This window comes from Acipenser ruthenus, chromosome 7 (genome assembly GCF_902713425.1).
Source record: "Acipenser ruthenus chromosome 7, fAciRut3.2 maternal haplotype, whole genome shotgun sequence".
In the NCBI taxonomy this organism is placed as follows: domain Eukaryota; kingdom Metazoa; phylum Chordata; class Actinopteri; order Acipenseriformes; family Acipenseridae; genus Acipenser; species Acipenser ruthenus.
In genome coordinates this window covers 11,171,054-11,190,581 of record NC_081195.1, presented here as the reverse complement: position 1 = coordinate 11,190,581, position 19,528 = coordinate 11,171,054, and the positions used below count along the sequence as shown (strand labels likewise).

The 19,528-nt window shown below is 37.3% G+C and overlaps 1 protein-coding gene across 4 annotated transcripts in view; it reads right to left on the bottom strand.

Moving 5' to 3' along the window:
- Positions 1-19,528, bottom strand: part of LOC117415758 (adenosine kinase-like) — a 126,768-nt gene that overhangs the window by 6,083 nt on the left and 101,157 nt on the right. For all 4 annotated transcript variants that reach the window (XM_034026529.3, XM_034922167.2, XM_034026531.3 and 1 more), the window contains exons 8-9: positions 15,161-15,196; positions 9,040-9,154 (exon numbers count right to left, since the gene is read on the bottom strand). In XM_034026529.3, the coding sequence (XP_033882420.1) occupies positions 9,040-9,154; positions 15,161-15,196 (151 nt within the window). The remainder of the gene's footprint in view (positions 1-9,039; positions 9,155-15,160; positions 15,197-19,528) is intronic.

The following is a 19,528-nucleotide window of genomic DNA, read 5'->3' as shown; positions in this document are numbered from 1 at the left end:
TTGCTCTTAATTGTATTAATACTTGTACTGTGATTCTTGAAATGTATTTTTGTTTGCAACTGTAAGTCGCCTTGGATAAGGGCTTCTGCTAAGAAATAAATAATAATAATGTATGGTGTGAAATCTTAGTATCCAATTCTGGTTAAGTGTAATTTTGTATTTACATTTTGCACTTAAATAGGTTATTTTTCTCTTTTGCAATTTCAATACAATCAATAAAGTTTCAAAACATGAGGGATATGCCACTATTTTTTTGTTTTCACATACCTACATCTTGGTGACATTTTAGCTGTAACTATATTTAAAACTGTATTGCTGTAGCCTGATATTAACACTAAGATTGTTAAGAACATGGTTAACACATTTATAGACGCATAATCAATTGTTTATAACACATTCCTAAACTAAAAGCGTGACTAATCTTTTTTTTTTTATTATTATTTCAAGTAAGGAACAGCTAAGCCTGTATTCTAATATAATAGTAAAGTAGGCAAAGTTTGTGTTTTTAATACAGATGCTTTGTTTAAAATAACACATTTTCTTAATCAGCTGCAGATTTTTCCTTTGATAATTGCATTAAAACGAAGATCCTTTTAGGATCAGCTAATTAGCAGCAAAATGACTTTGTTAAATTAATTCTGCAGATGAAGCATGCTATCCCACCTCCCTCTTGAAATGATTAAATGCAAATCTTGCATGTAAATTATGTTAACAGTAATTTATAGTTTGTCAATTATTCTGCAATTAGAGATTAACACAACTAATGGGGATGTGATTTTAACCAGCAGTTTTAAAGTACATGTAAAAGACAGCACTTTAAATTCACTTGTTAGCACAGGATAGGCTTCTGAAGTCTGACTGCAGGATATAAGCAGTCAAAGGTAATACGTGCACAACCGCTGTCACTTACAGTAACCCTTGAGGCTATATAAATAGTCTGTTTATCATAACCACATTTAAATATATGTATCAGGAAGTCTCACCCGGGGGGGGGGGGGGGGGGGGGGTATTCATGATGCAGCATATGCAGTGTCTCCATCTTAGATATTCATAATCTTAAATAAATAAATATAATAATACATACAATTATGGTGTATAAATGGCTCAACGTTCTGAATTTAGGTGGCTTAGATCACCAGTATGTAAAATGAATTCTACAATTTTTAAAACCTGGACTTGAGGTGAAACCTCCCTCAAGTTCTCTGAAACACACTCATCTAAGCAGAGTGCAGACTGTGATTCAGTCCAAGTGACTGAAACTAGTGAGTCATCAGATAGATATGGACTGCATTCATTTTACTTTACGGCAAAGCATAACTGCTAATTAAAAGAAAAGATAGATTTAAATATGACACCTAAACAGAATTCACCGTCAACATTATTATTATTATTATTTATTTCTTAGCAGACGCCCTTATCCAGGGCGACTTACAATTGTTACAAGACACATTATACATTATTTCACATTATACAGATAGCACATTATTTTACATACAATTACCCATTTATACAGTTGGGGTTTTACTGGAGCAATCTAGGTAAAGTACCTTGCTCAAGGGTACAACAGCAGTGTCCCGCACTGGGGATTGAACCCACAACCCTCCGGTCAAGAGTCCAGAGCCCTAACCACTACTCCACACTGCAGCCCATACAGTACATGCAAGCTAGCTTTGTAAACAGAGGGTAAAACAAAATCGAAATCTTGTTTTCTTCTTTGCACAGCCTCTCTAATTACCTCTATAAAATTTGTCATGTGTGCACCTCCCATTAAAGTACAGTTTTTTTTGTTTTTTTTTTACATTGAGATTGGTGTTAAATACAGCATTTAACAAGCTGCCAAATGCATTCTTATTTTCAACAAGCCAATAAATGTCACATTATTAGCGTGCTTGTAAGGAAGATATCCTGTTGTCAGATGGTCTATTAAGGGGGAGATTAGGACATGACACAAAGATTTTACAAATATACTGTAGGGAAATGCATAGATTTTTAACAAGGCAAGATGCAGGTTAAGATTTTAATAAGGTACTACATTAGTTTTAAATGTATGGGAAAGCAAGTTGTATAAGGCTCCACTGTCACTGTAGTAAGCAAGGCTGAACTTGCACATGTTCATGTATACTGCATTGCTGTTTAATGGTGCATGATGCTCTAGGTGGTTCCCATAACCTTGCTTTGTCTCCTACAAGCTGCGTCAATTGATATGATAATAAAAGAAAGGATGTCTGAAATGAGCGGGGCTGAGCTTGGGCAATCTGTGCAGTCTTTGCATTTACCACCATTTGGTAGCCAAATGCTCTCCAAAAGTCTTCTTTAGTTGCCACAGGCAACAATGAATTGCACTTGCAGCTCAGGGACAAGGGGCAGATGCTTCAGATCCAAATGGTAATAGTTCCAAATCTTGAAAGAGATCTTTATTCCAGACAGTAACTGCAAAATCAATGAAGAAATATCTACATAACAGCCTTTTTTATTTATTATGCTGATTGGTGTACAATTACTAGTATAGCTGAAGCAATGTTTTTATCTGGAAATAATGTCTTTCTATAGTTTTAAAAATAAAACAATAACAAATATTTAAATATACTGTTATTGAAGTAGCTTACTTCAAATATACCCTATCTGCAAAATTAATGCCTAATCCACCACCAGACTAAGGCTGATCTATAACGCAGTCCTAGCGTATTGGACACCACTCAGAACGCATTTGTGTGAATATACCACAGATGCTGTTTACAGGGTTATTTAATCTTTGCTGCCAAGATGCTGTGACATAATTGTCCTTTGTTTGTGGAGGATAGTTGTTTGCACTGAAAGCATCATTAAACGTAAGAGGAATATTAAGTATTTGTTTGCTGCCAGGATGGCACTGTCCTTGACCTACAATGAGCTAATGTCAATTAAAAAAACACACACATTCCCAGTCAAAATAACAATTCTGCTAATGCTCAGAAAGCACAGTGAAACAACTTGCATTGAGTAAATTAAATCATTGTATTTTTTGTTTGGAAAATATGAAGAGGTAAACAAAGAATCTCTCGGGCTTCAAACTTCAGCTTTTAAGCTAAAAACAAAACAATAAACAAACAAAAAGACTGTATTGTAAAGCAGGGGTTTTCAAATACAGTATACAAAATATGCACTTTTATCACCTAATTAAGACAATGTTTTAGACAGGTTAACTATTCTGCTGCCCTGATTTTAAGTTTCTGCTTTAATCCTCCAGCCTTAAACACAGATGCTATGGAAGTCGGCATTATCCAGGTAGGACTTGTTCTTCACACAACAGTTACTGCTAAAGACAATACCAATTTGAAATCTTCCCATCCCAGAGACAAACATAAAAGACCCAATAATGCATATAGATAATGAATCAGTCTGTATTTTGTTATCCCACTACTGTAGGCCTATAGGCCTGCATTATTATTATTATTATTATTATTATTATTATTATTATTATTATTATTATTATTATTTATTTCTTAGCAGACGCCCTTATCCAGGGCGACTTACAATCGCAAGCAAATACAAATACATTCAAGTGTTACAATATAAGTCATACAATAAGAACAAACTCAGGTTTTCTGAGTAATTGACTAAGTAGTATTAGGTATTAATAAATAAAAAACACACACTTATTACATTTGTTGATTTCAAAACAAGAAAAGCTACCCTTCCCTCACCTTTACAACCGAGTTCAAATCAATGGCAATTAACTTCTGCACTGAGTGTTTTAAAAGTTGATTGGAAGCAAATTTTCCTCTCCGCCGGGGCTCTGACATTTCTACTGCTGTAGTAATGGGAGTTTTTTGCAAACAAAAACAAAGTATCCCTGTGAGAATAAATCAAATAGGAATGTCACATCAGATACAATGAATATGTGAAAAACATTTATATCAAATGGTATGTCTGAGATTAAAACCATGTGGCAGCGAAATGGCTCATGTCTACGTTATCATCGGACCGCCACTGAACCACAAGAATAAGATAGACATTAGAGAAACAGACATCATTTTTAAACGATGCAGAGAAACATATTACTTAAAAGTCAAGCACCAGCTCAGATTTAAAAAGCACTCACAGGTCAACACTAAATCTGCTTCCTTATACACAATCAACAGAGTTTCAAATATATTAACAGAAATACTGTTTGTCTAAAGACACCACTAGCTGAGTGAAGTTGTCATTTGCCATGAGAATGGGAAAAAGTCAAGAGAAGAAGTCAGAGAAAAAACAATGTGATAGACATATCCTTAGGGACCAAGCTACTCGTAAGAACCAAACAGCATGTTGTACAAAAAAAAAAAATGAAATTAACAGGATTTTGTTTAAAAGTGTCCTCATTTCAAGCTCCAGTTTATTGTCATGTTAATCAGTTCAATCTGTGAGGAGATGAGGTCATAATTAAAAAGAGATATCGGGTGGTCTTGGCCCAGCCATCAGTGTACTAAGCCACGTCGCAAAACACATCGGATCAGCTTTAATTAGTCTCAACTGCAAGGTTAAGGTCTCAGGAGATGCCTCTGGTGGGGGAAGGGAAGGGGAAGGGGATGTAATCTGTCAGAGCCCTGCATGACTACTGTCCTTGGGAGTGCTTTGTTCTGTCTAAAAGCAATTCATTCTCAATAAGCGGTTATCCAATACTTTACCCAACACTTCAGAAAAGACAGAAAGTAAAACATAAATGTAGACAAAATGTCAGACTGAAATGAACCGAATACAATGGCCAGTACTTTAAATCCTCACAGAGAGGCTGTGAACCTGTGGCTAAGGACATTCATAGACCAGAAGAGACATTCCAAGTGCTGTCACGAACTGCTGCGTAATAAAATATGGTGACAACAAAGAAAAAGGCCAAAAAAACAGACCACCACAAAAAGCTGTTGCCCACCATGAGCTTACACTACTGAAAACCTGACATAAGTGACATCAGTTCTCACATTTGATTAAACTCCTGTAAGTGTACAAGCTGATTACAATGCAGGGTATGCTTAACAATATTTAACATAAACTTGTCTAGTTAGCAAAGGCTATTTTTTTCCCTCTTTTTTTTCTGTGTATCAAATTAAACCAAGTCAGAGTAAATTTACATTTAGGGTACTTTTATCCAAATATTCCTAAACTGAGATTCCACCTTTTCAAAAACGAGACACCTGCCATTTCTTATGCTGGGGTATATTTGCTGGGGGGTAGGGGGGTAATGATTAGTTGTAGTGATTGTGAGAATAAAATGATTAGAAGTGGAACCAGCATAAAATATGAGAGCTAGTTTTCCTTTAAGTCTATTTCAAATAGGTTTATTTGCAGCTTTTATTGTTGTGGACTATTTGGCTGTTACTGTAGTTGCTGATCTGTCTTGATGGCAGTGTGCTGTGTTTATTCATTTAGAAAAAGGGAAACTCGGGAAAGAATAGAAATGCAGCACTCTGTCTGAAACACGTTACAGATGCAGAGTCGTTATCGGTGCCTGGATATATACAGTGGTTTGCAGAAGTGTTCACCCCCTACCAATATTGTAACATTTTGTTGAATTACAAATAACGTATGCACAGCTTTTCAAACAAACTTTTTTTTATTCAAAGCTGTAGTGGTTAAACTGAACACTGTTATATGAGGAGGAGGTTAAATGTCAGCAAAACTTGCAAAGAATGTACAAAATGAAATTTACTAGTTGCATAAGTATTCAGCCCCTTAAGTCAGTACTTGGTTGAAGCACCTTTTGCAGCAATTACTGCTATGAGTCTTTTTGGAGAGGTCTCTACTAGCTTTGCATAGTAGGATGGTGACATTTTTGTCCATTCTTCACGGGAAAATTGCTCCACTTCTGATACGTTTGTTGGGGGATCGTCGATGGACTGCAATCTTCAAGTCTCGCCATAAATTTTCGATTGGATTCAAGTCAGGACTTTAACATTAATTCTCTTCTTCTTCAACCACTCCAGTGTGGCTTTGGCTTTGTGCTTCTGGTCATTGTCCTGCTGAAATGTGAATTTCCTCCCCAGTTTCAGAGTCTTGGCCGACTCAAACAGGTTTTCCTCAAGGATTCGCCTGTACTTTGCACCATAGATTCTCCCCTCTATCCTGACAAGCTACGCAGTCCCTGCTGAAGAGCAGCATCCCCATAACATGATGCTGCCACCACAATGCTTGACAGCTGGGATGGTGTTGACTGGGTGATGTGCAGTGTTGGGCTTGCGCTAGACGTAACACTTGAAATTTAGACTGAAAAGTTCAATTTTTGTCTCGTCTGACCACAAAACCTTTTTCCACATGTCTGCAGTACCATCTACATGCTTTTTCGCAAACTCCATACGTGCTTTAAGATGAGGCTTTTTGAGTAATGGCTTCTTTCTTGCCACCTGTTCATACAGGCCAGCTTTGTGTACGGACCGGCTTATTGTTGATGTGTGAACACTGACTCCCATCTCAGACACAGAACTTTGCAGATCTCTCAAGGTCATTGTTGGTTTCAGAGTGACATCCTGAACCAGTTTCCTGCTTGCTCGGCTGCTCAGTTTGGGAGGGCGACCTCATCTGGGTAGTGTCTGGGTGGTACGATGCATCTTCCACTTCTTAATGATGAATTTCACTGTGCTGAGAGGGATAATCAGCGCCTTTTTCTTGTACCCTTCTCCTGCTCTGTGCCTCTCTACCACTTTATCTCTGACTTGTTTCGAAAGCTCCTTGGTCTTCATGGCTGCTTTGTTGGATCACTGTGAGTTGCAGCTTGAAAGTCTTTATATACCTGAAGGAAATTTAACTACAAGGTAAACCACTTTGAGTACACCCATGCTGAAACCATTTCACTAATTTTGTGACCTTTCAAACAAATCATTTGTACCTGAGCTGATTTAGGGCTGCAGTAGCAAAGGGTTCGAATACTTATGCAACTGAGATTAATCTGTTTTTCTCTGTGAATCTTATTTATATTCTATATGCATTTATCTTTATCACTGTGGAGAAGTTTGTGTAGATTCTACATGTAATGTCTAATTTGAAAGCGTCGCGGAGTACGCTCAGGTGCCAACAAAATGTTAAAACTTTGCAGGGGGGTGAATACTTCTGCAAACCACTGAACATACATACATTTTTTTTTATTGTTTCAACTGGCGAGCGAGCGTAAGGCATTGCAAAATAATACGGCAGGAGCGGTGCTATGATGCGCAATAAACAGATATGCTATGGTTTGACTGTAGAGCTAAACTATAAAATTGCACTGTGTCTACGAAACAAATGCCATCCAGGAGACATTAAGACATTAAAAAAAAAAAAAAAAAGGATGGGCATATTTATGAGACAAGCAAAAACTGGAGCTGGGCCAAAGCATCACCATGAAGGCTGGACTTTTAATGAACTAGTTACAAAAAGCTTGTTCCTTTTAGCTTTTTGGGGATTGGTTAAGCTAAAGGGGTACATGTTTATTAATAGATCAGTTCTACTGAGTATACAAACACACAGGTAAGAAATCATAACAAATTGTTTCGGTTCTAGTAACCTCTTCGGTCACTATTGTCCTGGCTCTGTCATTTCAGGTTCATACTTCATTTTACTCTTAATGCTAGGCCACGCTAGTGCAGAGAATGAAACAACAAGACCCACACTGTGACCACTTAACAGTAAGCCTCTGTGCCTCAGAACAAATTAAGATCTAGTCATACCGTCATCAGCTGTGAAATGCCGCAAACCTCCCAAATGGTCATGTATTAGCTCTCTCCACCGCTAAGGTTCAGGGCACAGAAAGCCTAATTAGTACTTTAATAGGTGCGTCAACTATGCCGTGTAATTCTGTGGTAACATTGGATGCTAAATTAAAGACAACCCTTTTCTTGATGTTTTCATTAGGCATTTCATTAATGCCAAGAGGTGAGGAAAGGCTGATTTAATATTGAGGGGAGAAAAACAACAATAACAAATTGGCATCTCTTTTGAGAATTGCCCCACAGGCCAAGCATTTGTATGTCCTTAATCATTATTAAATGACTTAACATGACACGCTGAGCCTGGCGAATGATTGCATCCAGACAAGAAAACAAATTACACATGAAAGATCAAGCTGTATTAAAGGTCTGCCTCTGGGAAAAGAAAATCTTTAATTCTCTTTTATACTGACATTTATTTGGCTGCCATGAATAACAACATAGCAATCAGATTTAGCTTTGCTTGCCACTGTACTGCTTCACCCAGGGCTCAGAAATTTCTTGACATTTATCATGTTTACCTTTGTAGACAACGTCACAACATACTCTCTTATCCACCTCACATTTTATATAAAGTTCCCCGATTTTGTCTTCATGAAAAAGTCTAGCAGGTATTACTTGTCTCCATGAAACATCTATAGGACAATAGATATTTTTAATTATAATTAAACCCCAGGGGCCTGGGTTCAAATTCAGCACCATTTCTTTATCTGGGAAATTACTTTGCTGGGGAGTCTCACCTTATAGTCTATTTTGGATGCTAATTTTAGAGGGACTGATGCTTTTACATTAGTTTGATCAATCCAATACTATACAAAAAATATTTGTGAAGGCTATGCAATTTATATACAGCTATACAGCCTGCACAGAATAAACACCCTCTCCCTGCTTAAATACTTAATTTGTAATTCCAAATCACTATGTCTACCAAACTTGACTATTTATTTACATAGCCACAGGCATTCTCTGAACCATCAATATGTCTCAGTTATTTTCTACATCTTTCATTTTGGCTTCCGTGTATTCTGACACAAATTCAGTTCGAAGCACTAAATCTAACAAGATCAAAAGAAACAACAGTTGACAACATGCATTACAAGATTACCTTGTTACAGATATCAGTGGCTGTTCCACAACTGACTGCAATTTGTTATAGTAAAACATACTAAAAAGCATGTTGATATTAAGTGATCCTTTCCCTGAAGCTATTTAATGCAAGACTTTTGAGGAGAGTACTTAATGCAGGCACTGAGATCAAGGAAGATGTCAAATTAAATCATCATTCAGAAATGCTAAAAGTCATTTAGCAAACGATTAAACAAACAATAAATGAAGATTATACCACTGGTGACGACGGTGCCATCTTTCCCCTGGGTGAAGACGACAATCCGTTGCCTCTTCTTGTTCACTTTTGGCAGACTCTGGGTCTTCTTTGCAATTTCTTCAATGTCTTCTGTCTGTGGAGGCAAAAAAGCAACACATGGAAATCATAGCATGAAAACAAACAAAAAAACGGTCTGCAAAACTTCCAACTATGCTACAGAATATCACACAGCAAGAAATTTATTTCAACATACTCCAAAAGATTTGTTTGTTTGCATATATTTAAGTAGATAAATGGTTCTTGTCCTAGGACAAGGGCTGAGACAGGAATATATTTTAAATCACCTAATGTAACAATGAAACAAAAATAGAGTGCAACAAATTTTATAAAAAGAAACTGAAGAAATTCAAATGACAAACAGTTTTGAATAAAGTCTTCTAGTCGAAATGTTTGCCAGTGAATTTATTAAGTTTATTTCAGTATTTCAGAAATTTTACAAAGAACACTAAAAACAAATTTCTTTGAAAATTACAATATATTAAATGACTTTCAGGAGATAGGAGAGTTGCTTACATTCAACAAAAAAGTGGAGACACAAAACCACAACGTCACCTGTTCCCAAGTAAGTTTGAAATCTCCTGTGCTACAGGAGATTTCAAACACATCCTGTCACCGGGACCGCATGGTATATGAAAACAACTTCTGCATTAGAAAATACACTATGCTCTGACCCGCTTCATGTTATAGATGCTCACATTCCATGCTGGAAGCTAATTAAGTTGAATTGATTTGAACTTTTTTGTTAGACAAGTGTCTGAATGTAAATATCCCTACTTGTATTAAAACAATATCCATTTAGTGGACGCTAAAACCTAACAGGTTTATGTGCTTCTTTCCAAACCCAACTGTCAGTGCTGCCTCTTTAATTAACCCATCAATGTGCAATGTGAGTAGGTGGGGTGTTGAAACTACCTTTCCACATCTGGTTGGAGTATTCTACTCATTCTGCATGCATACCTGTGCTTAGTGGAATATCTTATCATAGGATCTCATCCCCTCAATATGCAGATGCTACATTTATAAACTTGTAGACGACACATTATCAATCAATACATTTTATTTTTACACATTGGTGGAAACAGGGCTGAAGTGTCAGTTTTGGCTGGATATTGAATGCTGTTTTGCTCCAGCCAAAGACTGTGATCTCTAAACACTTCCCAAGCATGTACTATAAATCAGCCCTAAAAGGTTTAGTGTTCTTGAGAAAAAGCTGTGAGAGAGTCTCTAAGTAAGTGCTAATGGAAAGGTTAATACTGTGGTGGTTAGCAGGCAACAGCAAAAGCAATTTGTCACTGTGACTGAATTTAAACCAGGCACAGTCAAGTCTGTAGCCCAAGGGTGCAATAAAACTATAGAATGGGCTGGCTTAATCAACTATTTCCGTCTTTTTATAGTCTTGCTACAGCAAGATCACAAGCATATGCTTCAGTTGTTTATTTTTTTCTTGGATCCAAAACAATTATATAAAGCAAAATCTTAAAAGTAGTAAGACAAAGCTCTAAATAAATCATTAATTAACAAAACCGCTGGTAAATGACTTAACTTTTGTTATTATTATTAATACAGTGCTCTCCCTTTATAACGCTGTAGTCGGGAGCCATATTTAAGAGACGGTGCTATTGGTGTTCCACCTTATAACGAGAATACTAGTGTTAGTTTAATGGGAGCCATGACCGTACCGCGTTATAACCTGTTCCGCAGTATAAAGGGCTGCCTTATAAAGGGGGAGCACTGTGTTATTTGCTATGCTAGTGAACAAATAATGATTTCTAACTCATTCAAATTAATACATTATTATTATTTCTACTTTGTCCCTACATTTTATAATTACAGTAGTTACTATAGTAGTGTGTAGTTTTGGGAGCTTAGGTGACAGGTTATTTTAGTGAACAGATTGTCATAATTGGTAATGGACAGGCATGAGATTGGAAGACCTGTCTAAATCACCTGCATTCCCAGAACATAAGAAAGTTTACAAACGAGGCCATTCGGCCCATCTCACTCATTTGGTTGTTAGTAGCATATTGATCCCAGAATCTCATTAAGCAGCTTCTTGAAGGATCCCAGGGTGTCAGCTTCAACAACATTACTGGGGAGTTGGTTCCAGACTCTCATGATTCTCTGTGTAAAAAAGTGCCTCCTATTTTCTGTTCTGAATGCCCCTTTATCTAATCTCCACTTGTGACCCCTAGTCCTTGTTTCTGGTCCTTTGGTCCTTGGGTCAACATTGTCAACACTTTTTAGAATTCTGAATGCTTGAATTAGATCGCTGGATAGTCTCCTTTGTTCAGATTGAATAGATTCAATTATTTTAGCCTGTCTGCATATGACATGCCTTTTAAACCCGGAATAATTCTGGTCGCTCTTCTTTGCACTATTTCTAGAGCAGCAATATCCTTTTTGTAGCGAGGTGACCAGAACTGAATACAATATTCTAGGTGAGGTCTTACTAATGCATTGTAAAGTTTTAACATTACTTCCCTTGATTTAAATTCAACACTTTTCACTATATATCCGAGCATCTTGTTGGCCTTTTTTATAGCTTCCCCATTGTCTAGATGAAGACATTTCTGAGTCAACATAAACGTCTAGGTCTTTTTCATAGATTCCTTCTTCAATTTCATTATCTTCCATATGGTATTTATAATGTACATGTTTATTGTCTGCGTGCAGTACCTTACACTTTTCTCTATTAAATGTCATTTGCCATGTGTCTGCCCAGTTCTGAATGCCGCCTAGATCATTCTGAATGACCTTTGCTGCTGCATCAGTGTTTGCCACTCCTCCTATTTTTGTGTCGTCTGCAAATTTAACAAGTTTGCTTACTATACCAGAATCTAAGTCATTAATGTAGATTAGGAGGCAGTGTGGTCCAGTGGTTAAAGAAACAGCCTTGTAACCAGGAGGTCACCGGTTCAAATCCCACCTCAGCCACTGACTCATTGTGTGACCCTGAGCAAGTCACTTAACCTCCTTGTGCTCCGTCTTTCGGGTGAGACGTAGTTGTAAGTGACTCTGCAGCTGATGCATAGTTCACACACCCTAGTCTCTGTAAGTCGCCTTGGATAAAGGCGTCTGCTAAATAAACAAATAATAATAGGAAGAGCAGAGGACCTAATACTGATCCCTGTGGTACTCCACTGGTTACCTCGCTCCATTTTGAGGTTTCTCCTCTAATCAGTACTTTCTGCATGTTAACCACTCCCTAATCCATGTGCATGCATTTCCTTGAATCCCTACTGTGTTCAGTTTGAGAATTAATCTGTTATGCGGGACTTTGTCAAAAGCTTTCTGGAAATCTAAATAAACCATGTCATATGCTTTGCAATTATCCATTGCAGGTTAGTTAGACTCTATCTCCCTTTCCTAAAACCATGCTGACTGTCTCCCAGGATACTGTTGCCATATACGTAATTTTCCATTTTGGATCTTATTATAGTTTCCATAAGTTTACATATAATAGAAGTCAGGCTTATTGGTCTGTAGTTACCTGATTCGGATTGGTATTATGTTTGCAATTATCCAGACTGTTGGTACAACCCCTGTGTCAAGAGACTGTTGCATGATCTTGGTTAGAGGTTTGTAAATAACATCTTTCATTTCTTTGGGAGGATCTCATCCGGCCCAGGGTATTTGTTTATTTTAAGAGCTCCGAGCCCCTTTAACACCTGCCTCTGTTATGCTAAAGTTATTTAGGAACAGATCAACATATGGGGCATGTTGTCTGTATCCTCCTTTGTAAAAACTTGTGAAAAGTAATCATTTAATATATTTGCTATTTTTTTCTCTTCGTCTGTGATTTTGCAATTTGTATCCCTTAGACATTTAACCTCCTCTTTGAATGTTCTCTTGCTGTTATAATACTGGAAAAAAAACTTTTTGAAAAAGTTTTAGCCCCCTTAGCAATGCTCATTTCCATCTCTCTCTTGGCCTTTCTAACTTCGTTTTTGACATGTTTGCAGTTCCAAGTACTCTTTCTGTGTACTTTGTCCCTTTTAAACGCTCTGTAAAGTGCCTATTATATATTATATATATATACACATTGAAGGTGTATCTTAAGCATGTTAAGCCCTGCATACACGAGGAGATATGTTTCCAGACAAAATGTTTCCTCGTGTCTGCTGGATGTTTCCAGAAACAACAAAACATGTTGTGCAGCTCATTTAAAGGATAATGGCATCCTCACGATTTAGGATCCACTCCCTTGTCCACACAACTCTGTTCCTGTGCTTTCCCCTTCTTTCACAAGGGGTTTAGTGTAATTATAAGTGCAGCACCACTCGGTGCAATAAGACACCTCCTTTTTTATTAGCATGCAGCAGGAATGATCACGTGCTGCTTAAAGTTTTCTGACAATTTTTGAAGAAACATGTTTCCAAGTGTATGCTGGGCTTAATGTTCATGTTACTGTAATAAACCCAACAAAATATTTCCATGTGATCTATTATATGATGTTTCTGAGACTGCTCAAATAAAATATTAAAAATCACCATTTCACCTGCATCATACTTCAAAAGGCCAATTCAGAGATAGCAGGCAGATGAACATCATATTGCATCCTTAGGCTGATCTAATGATGGTCTAAAATATACAACATCACTGCCACTGCTATTTCCCCACTTATGATGAAAATAGGCTTAATAACAAGCAGGCTTTTATTCAATCAAGAAAATGGATAGATGTTACACTGACAACAGCCTGCAAGTTTATTTCTGGCTGTTCAGATATACATGGTAATACTCAATTGATCTTAATAGTAGTGGATATACAATTACAGCCATAGTATAACTTAATAATAAATCGACCCAGGGTTATGAAAATGACAAGGTATTTAGATCTGCCTCTGTTTACATAAACTGAATAGAACCCATTGTATCCGATAACTAAACATTGTAGTTAATTCAGATGATGTTCCTTTTAAATCTCTAAACTGCTCTAAATCTAATTGAATGTCTAATTACATTTCTCGAGAATCTAAAACCCATTTTATGTAGAGATTTATAGTAGTTGGTTAAATGCATTTATGCACTTGACTTTTACCTCTTAATTTCTTTATTGAAATCCAAAGTGAATGACCAACAAAACCCATTCTGGTTTTGTTTGCTCTAAGTTTAAAGTGGGTAAATCAGATGATGTGAGCCTGTTTTGTAATACGGAGGAGTATATTTAAATAGAAACAAACCACTGTATCTGTTTGAATATATCAAGTTGAGTATCAGCTGCCCTGTACCATTTTTCCAATAATAGATACTGAGTAAATCTAAAATGATCAGCACTGTACACAAATAGATATACCAATTTACATTCCCTTGAGGGTAGCTCATGCAGATTTGGAGCTTAGATATACTGTAAATTAGTAGAAAGAAGATTGTTCTGGCCATTTAGCCACAGTCCATTTGCTGCTAGAGGTCTTTGGTCTTTAAGGTTAATGAATTCATGCTTCATAACGAAAGTGTTCACAGCATACAGATACATACATACATACAGATACTATATTATATACATAATTACTCACTTATTTGTACCTACATCTGCTCATCAGAGAATCATTTTTAAATGCAAAAAGAAACAGCTGCTTCTATCAGATTCTCTTTTTATGCCCAAACATTGTATATACTAAGAGCCACTTTATTTACATAATCGTAAACCACAGGTGGCAGTGATTAAGTTATTAAAATGGCGTTGTACTTCACAATTTAGTCTTTTATCACACCACTGCTATAGCAATGAATCCTCATGGAGTGTGATGAAGCTAATGAGGTAGCTTTTTAACTAAGCAACCTGATGGACCCTGTATCTGCAGAGGCAACTTGAAACCATGCCCAACTTCTCAGCTTCCCAATAGGCTTTTCAAAATTCAATAAACATCTGTAGGCGATGCTGGGTGCAGACCTAGCAGAGTGCGTCATAACACAGAGCTGGCTGAACAAAGAAACCATGACGACTGCCAGGTTTCCATGGCAACTGCTGCAAGGCCTGGAGAGTATAATAGCACATCAATCACTGTCCAAAAGAACTTCATTATCAGCAAAAATAATCCTTTAGAATCTGTTTAGTGTGTAATTGTCAGTCAACTCACCTCAAAGCCCTGCTCTCTTGCAAAAGTAGCAGCCTCCTGGAATAAAACAGAAATTAACAGTATTATAGAGCTGTGGAAAGTGAAAGAAATCAGACAATTTAGGGGCATAGAGATCTCACTTTCTTGAATCAGTTCTCTCAAACTGTGTTCTGCTTTGGAGAGCAAAGCAGCTCTGTTTTGTTTACCTCTTAATTAGTATTTCTAAAGCCTGCATTTTACCTGTGTTGATATAACAGTGCAGTTCATTTCATATGGATTTCACACACTGGCCACTGATATCCTTTATCTCTCTGCCTACCACTACATATGCCCTTGTAAAATTTCTAGTTGACCTAGTTACTATCTTCCTAAGAGCTTCAGAATTGAATATGGTTTCCCGCAGTACAGACATAACATGGTAGATCATGACTTTTGCTTATTATTAAAATTACCAGAATCAGCTGGTTAAAACTACAAAAGCAAGTTTCATGCTCTCTGGTAGGCCACTGGAATTCCATGGCCTCTCTGCAATGGAATGACTTGACAGTAAATGATCCAATAATGTCAGGCAGGTCTTGCACTCTGAACTGGAGTGTGACCCTTGGGTATGGATGAGAATATAGACCTTGAGGAAAAACAATGAGGTTAGTGGGTCCCACTGGACTACACAGCCTCCTGCACAGGTCAGCATTATAGAGCTAAAGATCCATCAATTAAATCTACCACACACAGAAAAGCTGGCTGCTGAGCCAAATCGATTCATTTGGCACTAGTCTGCGCTTTGTGACAGGGACCTGCAAAACAAGGCTGGTATGTTCTGTGGAGAGGAGCAGCCATGCAAAGTCAATTCTGCACTGCTGTTATTGTGTTTTTTATTTTTTTTAAATGTGTGTGATGTATGATTGCATTCCCAATCTGCTACAAAAGATCTAGTCTTCCACCTCCTCCTGTGTGGGGAATTCCCAAAACCCCTCAGAAGAGTGAAGCTAAACATGGGCAGCAATGTGGAGTAGTGCTTAGGGCTCTGGACTCTTGACCGGAGGGTCATGGGTTCAATCCCAGGTGGGGGACACTGCTGCTGTACCCTTGGCAAGGTACTTTACCTAGATTGCTCCAGTAAAAACCCAACTGTATAAATGGGTAATTGTATGTAAACATAATGTGATATCTTCTAACAATTGTAAGGGCATCTGCTAAGAAATAAATAATAATAATAAATAATAATAATGTTAGTAATCTACCAGCCCTAGACAATGATAACATTGGGGACAATGTGGCATTTTATCTGCTATTCTTGCGAAATGTTTTACCAGAAGAATTGCTATAAAACAATCCACCAACTGAATAGCCAGGTGCATGCTGCTCCTTCTACCATTATACTAGTACCAATGCACAATGAAGCCTTTATAAAATCACTAAACTATTCATCCAAAAGAAAAAAAAAAAAACAACAACAACAACTTGAGATCACTGTGCTTAAATGGTTGATGTTTGTTCAAGCTCTGATGTTTCTAAAGCTTAACTGAACCCAGTGTGATACAGTATTTCAGCTGGATAACAAACTCTTACTGTAAGTGCACACCAATTATTAATTTGCAGAGATTATCCACTTCATTTATGAGCTGTAATTTACTGAATGAGAATTTGACAGTCCTAGGCTGTTACCCTGCTAATTATCAGGGTGTTTTATTGGTCAGCAGACCAGGGCTAATGACTTGAATGTAAATTTAATATAAAGCTAACAAAATGTATGATATCAGGGGCTCAATAAGACAGATATATATTTAGAGCTTAAGATCCAAAACCAGCTGGGGAGGTGAGCTTGCAATTTCTTGCCAACAGAAACTAACTGAGCTACAAAACACTTTACTAAAAAAAGAAATCATTACAATGATTGTATTCTAGTCTCTGGGAAATGTGTTTAATTATTCTCTTTTGGTCTTTACACAATGGACTGAGTGGTGGCAACACCATGGGACTCACAGGCTGTCTGATGGTCAAAAGAGATAAACACTGAAATAAACTTACAGCTACATGTTGGCTTCACAACCTAAAAATCAAGGACAGAATGCATTTACTGAAAGCTGAAAAAGGTAGGAGGTGAAAAGGCTTAACTCACATATAAAAGCCTAGCATTACCTTAACCAAGAGATGATGCCCTTACCCGAACATCCCACCATCCAGTACCCAGTGGGAGGCTAGAAACTACCAGATTTACAAGCCTGCTAAAAGAATACACAACCACAAACTTTTGTCTACATGACAATGTGACACATTATTCTACAAATAAATCAATAACTTCCTAACTGTGTCTTTACAGTGAAACAATTTTGACAAGACAGGTTCTACAATTATTTATTGTTACTAATTTGTTTCAGAGTGGGAAATCAAAGATTAAAACTGGAGTGCTTTGGTTAATAAAACGTGATAAGCTGAAAAGCATATCTCCCCCAGGCGACTAAGTGAATAAGCATTAGCTTGACCGGGCTAGACCTGACTGATGTTGATGCAGAAATTGCATTGTGGGGGTGCCTGGGAGGTTAGCCTGACAAGTTATTTACAAGAGAGTCATGTTTTTTTCTTCCTCCTGGTTATTCCACTAGCTGTACATCATGATAAATTCCTTTATCACGTCAAAGTAACTCTAAAAGTTTAACATCTGACTGACAGGCTTAAGCATTTCAAGATTATATTTCCACAACAACATTTTAGGGTCTACCAGGAGCAAAAGGCTAATGCACCTGGTATGTTTAGTTAACATTAACACTGGTACATGTTTCTCAGTCTAGCTGGAAGTTGTACAGACAGCAGATGTGTACTTTCCCCTGTAAAATTTTGGCATGGAAGAGAGTACAGGTTATCCTTGACCTTTAGGGGGAAAGAAATCTAGGTGTTTAAAATATTTCAACAGCAAGCAGCCCAGAACATAATTTTAGACTTTCAAAATCCTTCAAAACAGTTGACGTTTTCACTTCAGGTGGCCTTAGTTCCATGTCAGAAAAGGCATACTTTCCTGTCCATTTAGTTCTGCTTTTTATTAGTCTTGATGATAAGCATGAATCTTCTATTATAAATTTTAGTAAGTGTGTATGGTTGTGCATGGGTTGTTGCATGTGTATCAGCTCCACTGTTTTGCAGGGTGACCACAAACAACTACACATCTTTTCAATCCAAAATGAAGCCAGTTCTACCTTTTAAGAAGGCACAACTTCTTAATTGCAAATATTATACCAGCTAGTTATTTTACAGACTTACAAAGTAACTAGCTGGTATAATACTTGCAATAGCTGGTGTTTCTAAAATAATTCCATACAATCTTTATGCACTTACATTGCTATATATGTTCGAAAGAAAACGGTACGTTGCAGCAAACATGTATTCTCATTTCATTTTAAAAATGATATAAAGGAACCATATAATGTTAAACACAAGCTTTACTTTCAGGTAGCCTTGAAAGTAGAAAGTAACTTGGTTACTGGAAGTCTTCTTTCTTGCCATTAACCCACCAATGGCTTTCCCTGTTGACTGACCAGCTTTGAAGCCAGTGCCATGCTTTGACTCCTAAGACATAAGAAAGTGCAACAGCAACAGAGTTATAAGGCAAGCAAAGTCAGAATTTTCTCTAACCTAGTTGTGCCAGATATTTTTCCTTCTATATCAATAGAAAACAAAACAGACTGATGTGCCGAAAAAGGAGTCTTGGTGTGCATTCAGTTGGCAGGCTTGCTGCAAACTTGCTTGAACACTGACCCACAATGTTGCTCAGAATAAATAATAAAACTACTGACTGCATAAAAGGCATCACCAACAAAACTGCATACTTGTAGATTTGCTATACAGGCTGCAAAAGCAGGGCACATCTGACCACAAGGGATAATTCTAATTAAATTAGCCAGTCAAGATCAAATGGGACCCAAAGGCATCAGCTCAGAACAGAAAAGGAACAAGAGATTACCCCTCCCCCCCTAAAATATGCCCAAAGGCCACGATGCAGTTTCACGTAGCAACATGTAACAGACAGAGGTCAGAATGATCTCCATTCTAGGACATTACCTAATACACATGACTATTGATATTATAATCTGCGTTTACAAGCTTCAGTTTTACATCTGACAGCACCAAGCTCAGAGAATAAGGAAATAAACAACCTACAAATCGAGGTGTTAGTGCTCCCCAGAGAATGCAGCATTTCCACTCATGCATGACATGCGACAAACAGCAAACCAAAGCTGAGACAAAACACCAGGATTTTCTTTTCAGGCTGAATTTCAATTCCAGTTGTATCACCAATATTTTTCATCGGCTGTAAATCAATTTAAACTAATACATTATATATCACCAAAATGATATAAATAAAGATGTGAATGATCTTCTACAGACTCCCACTTC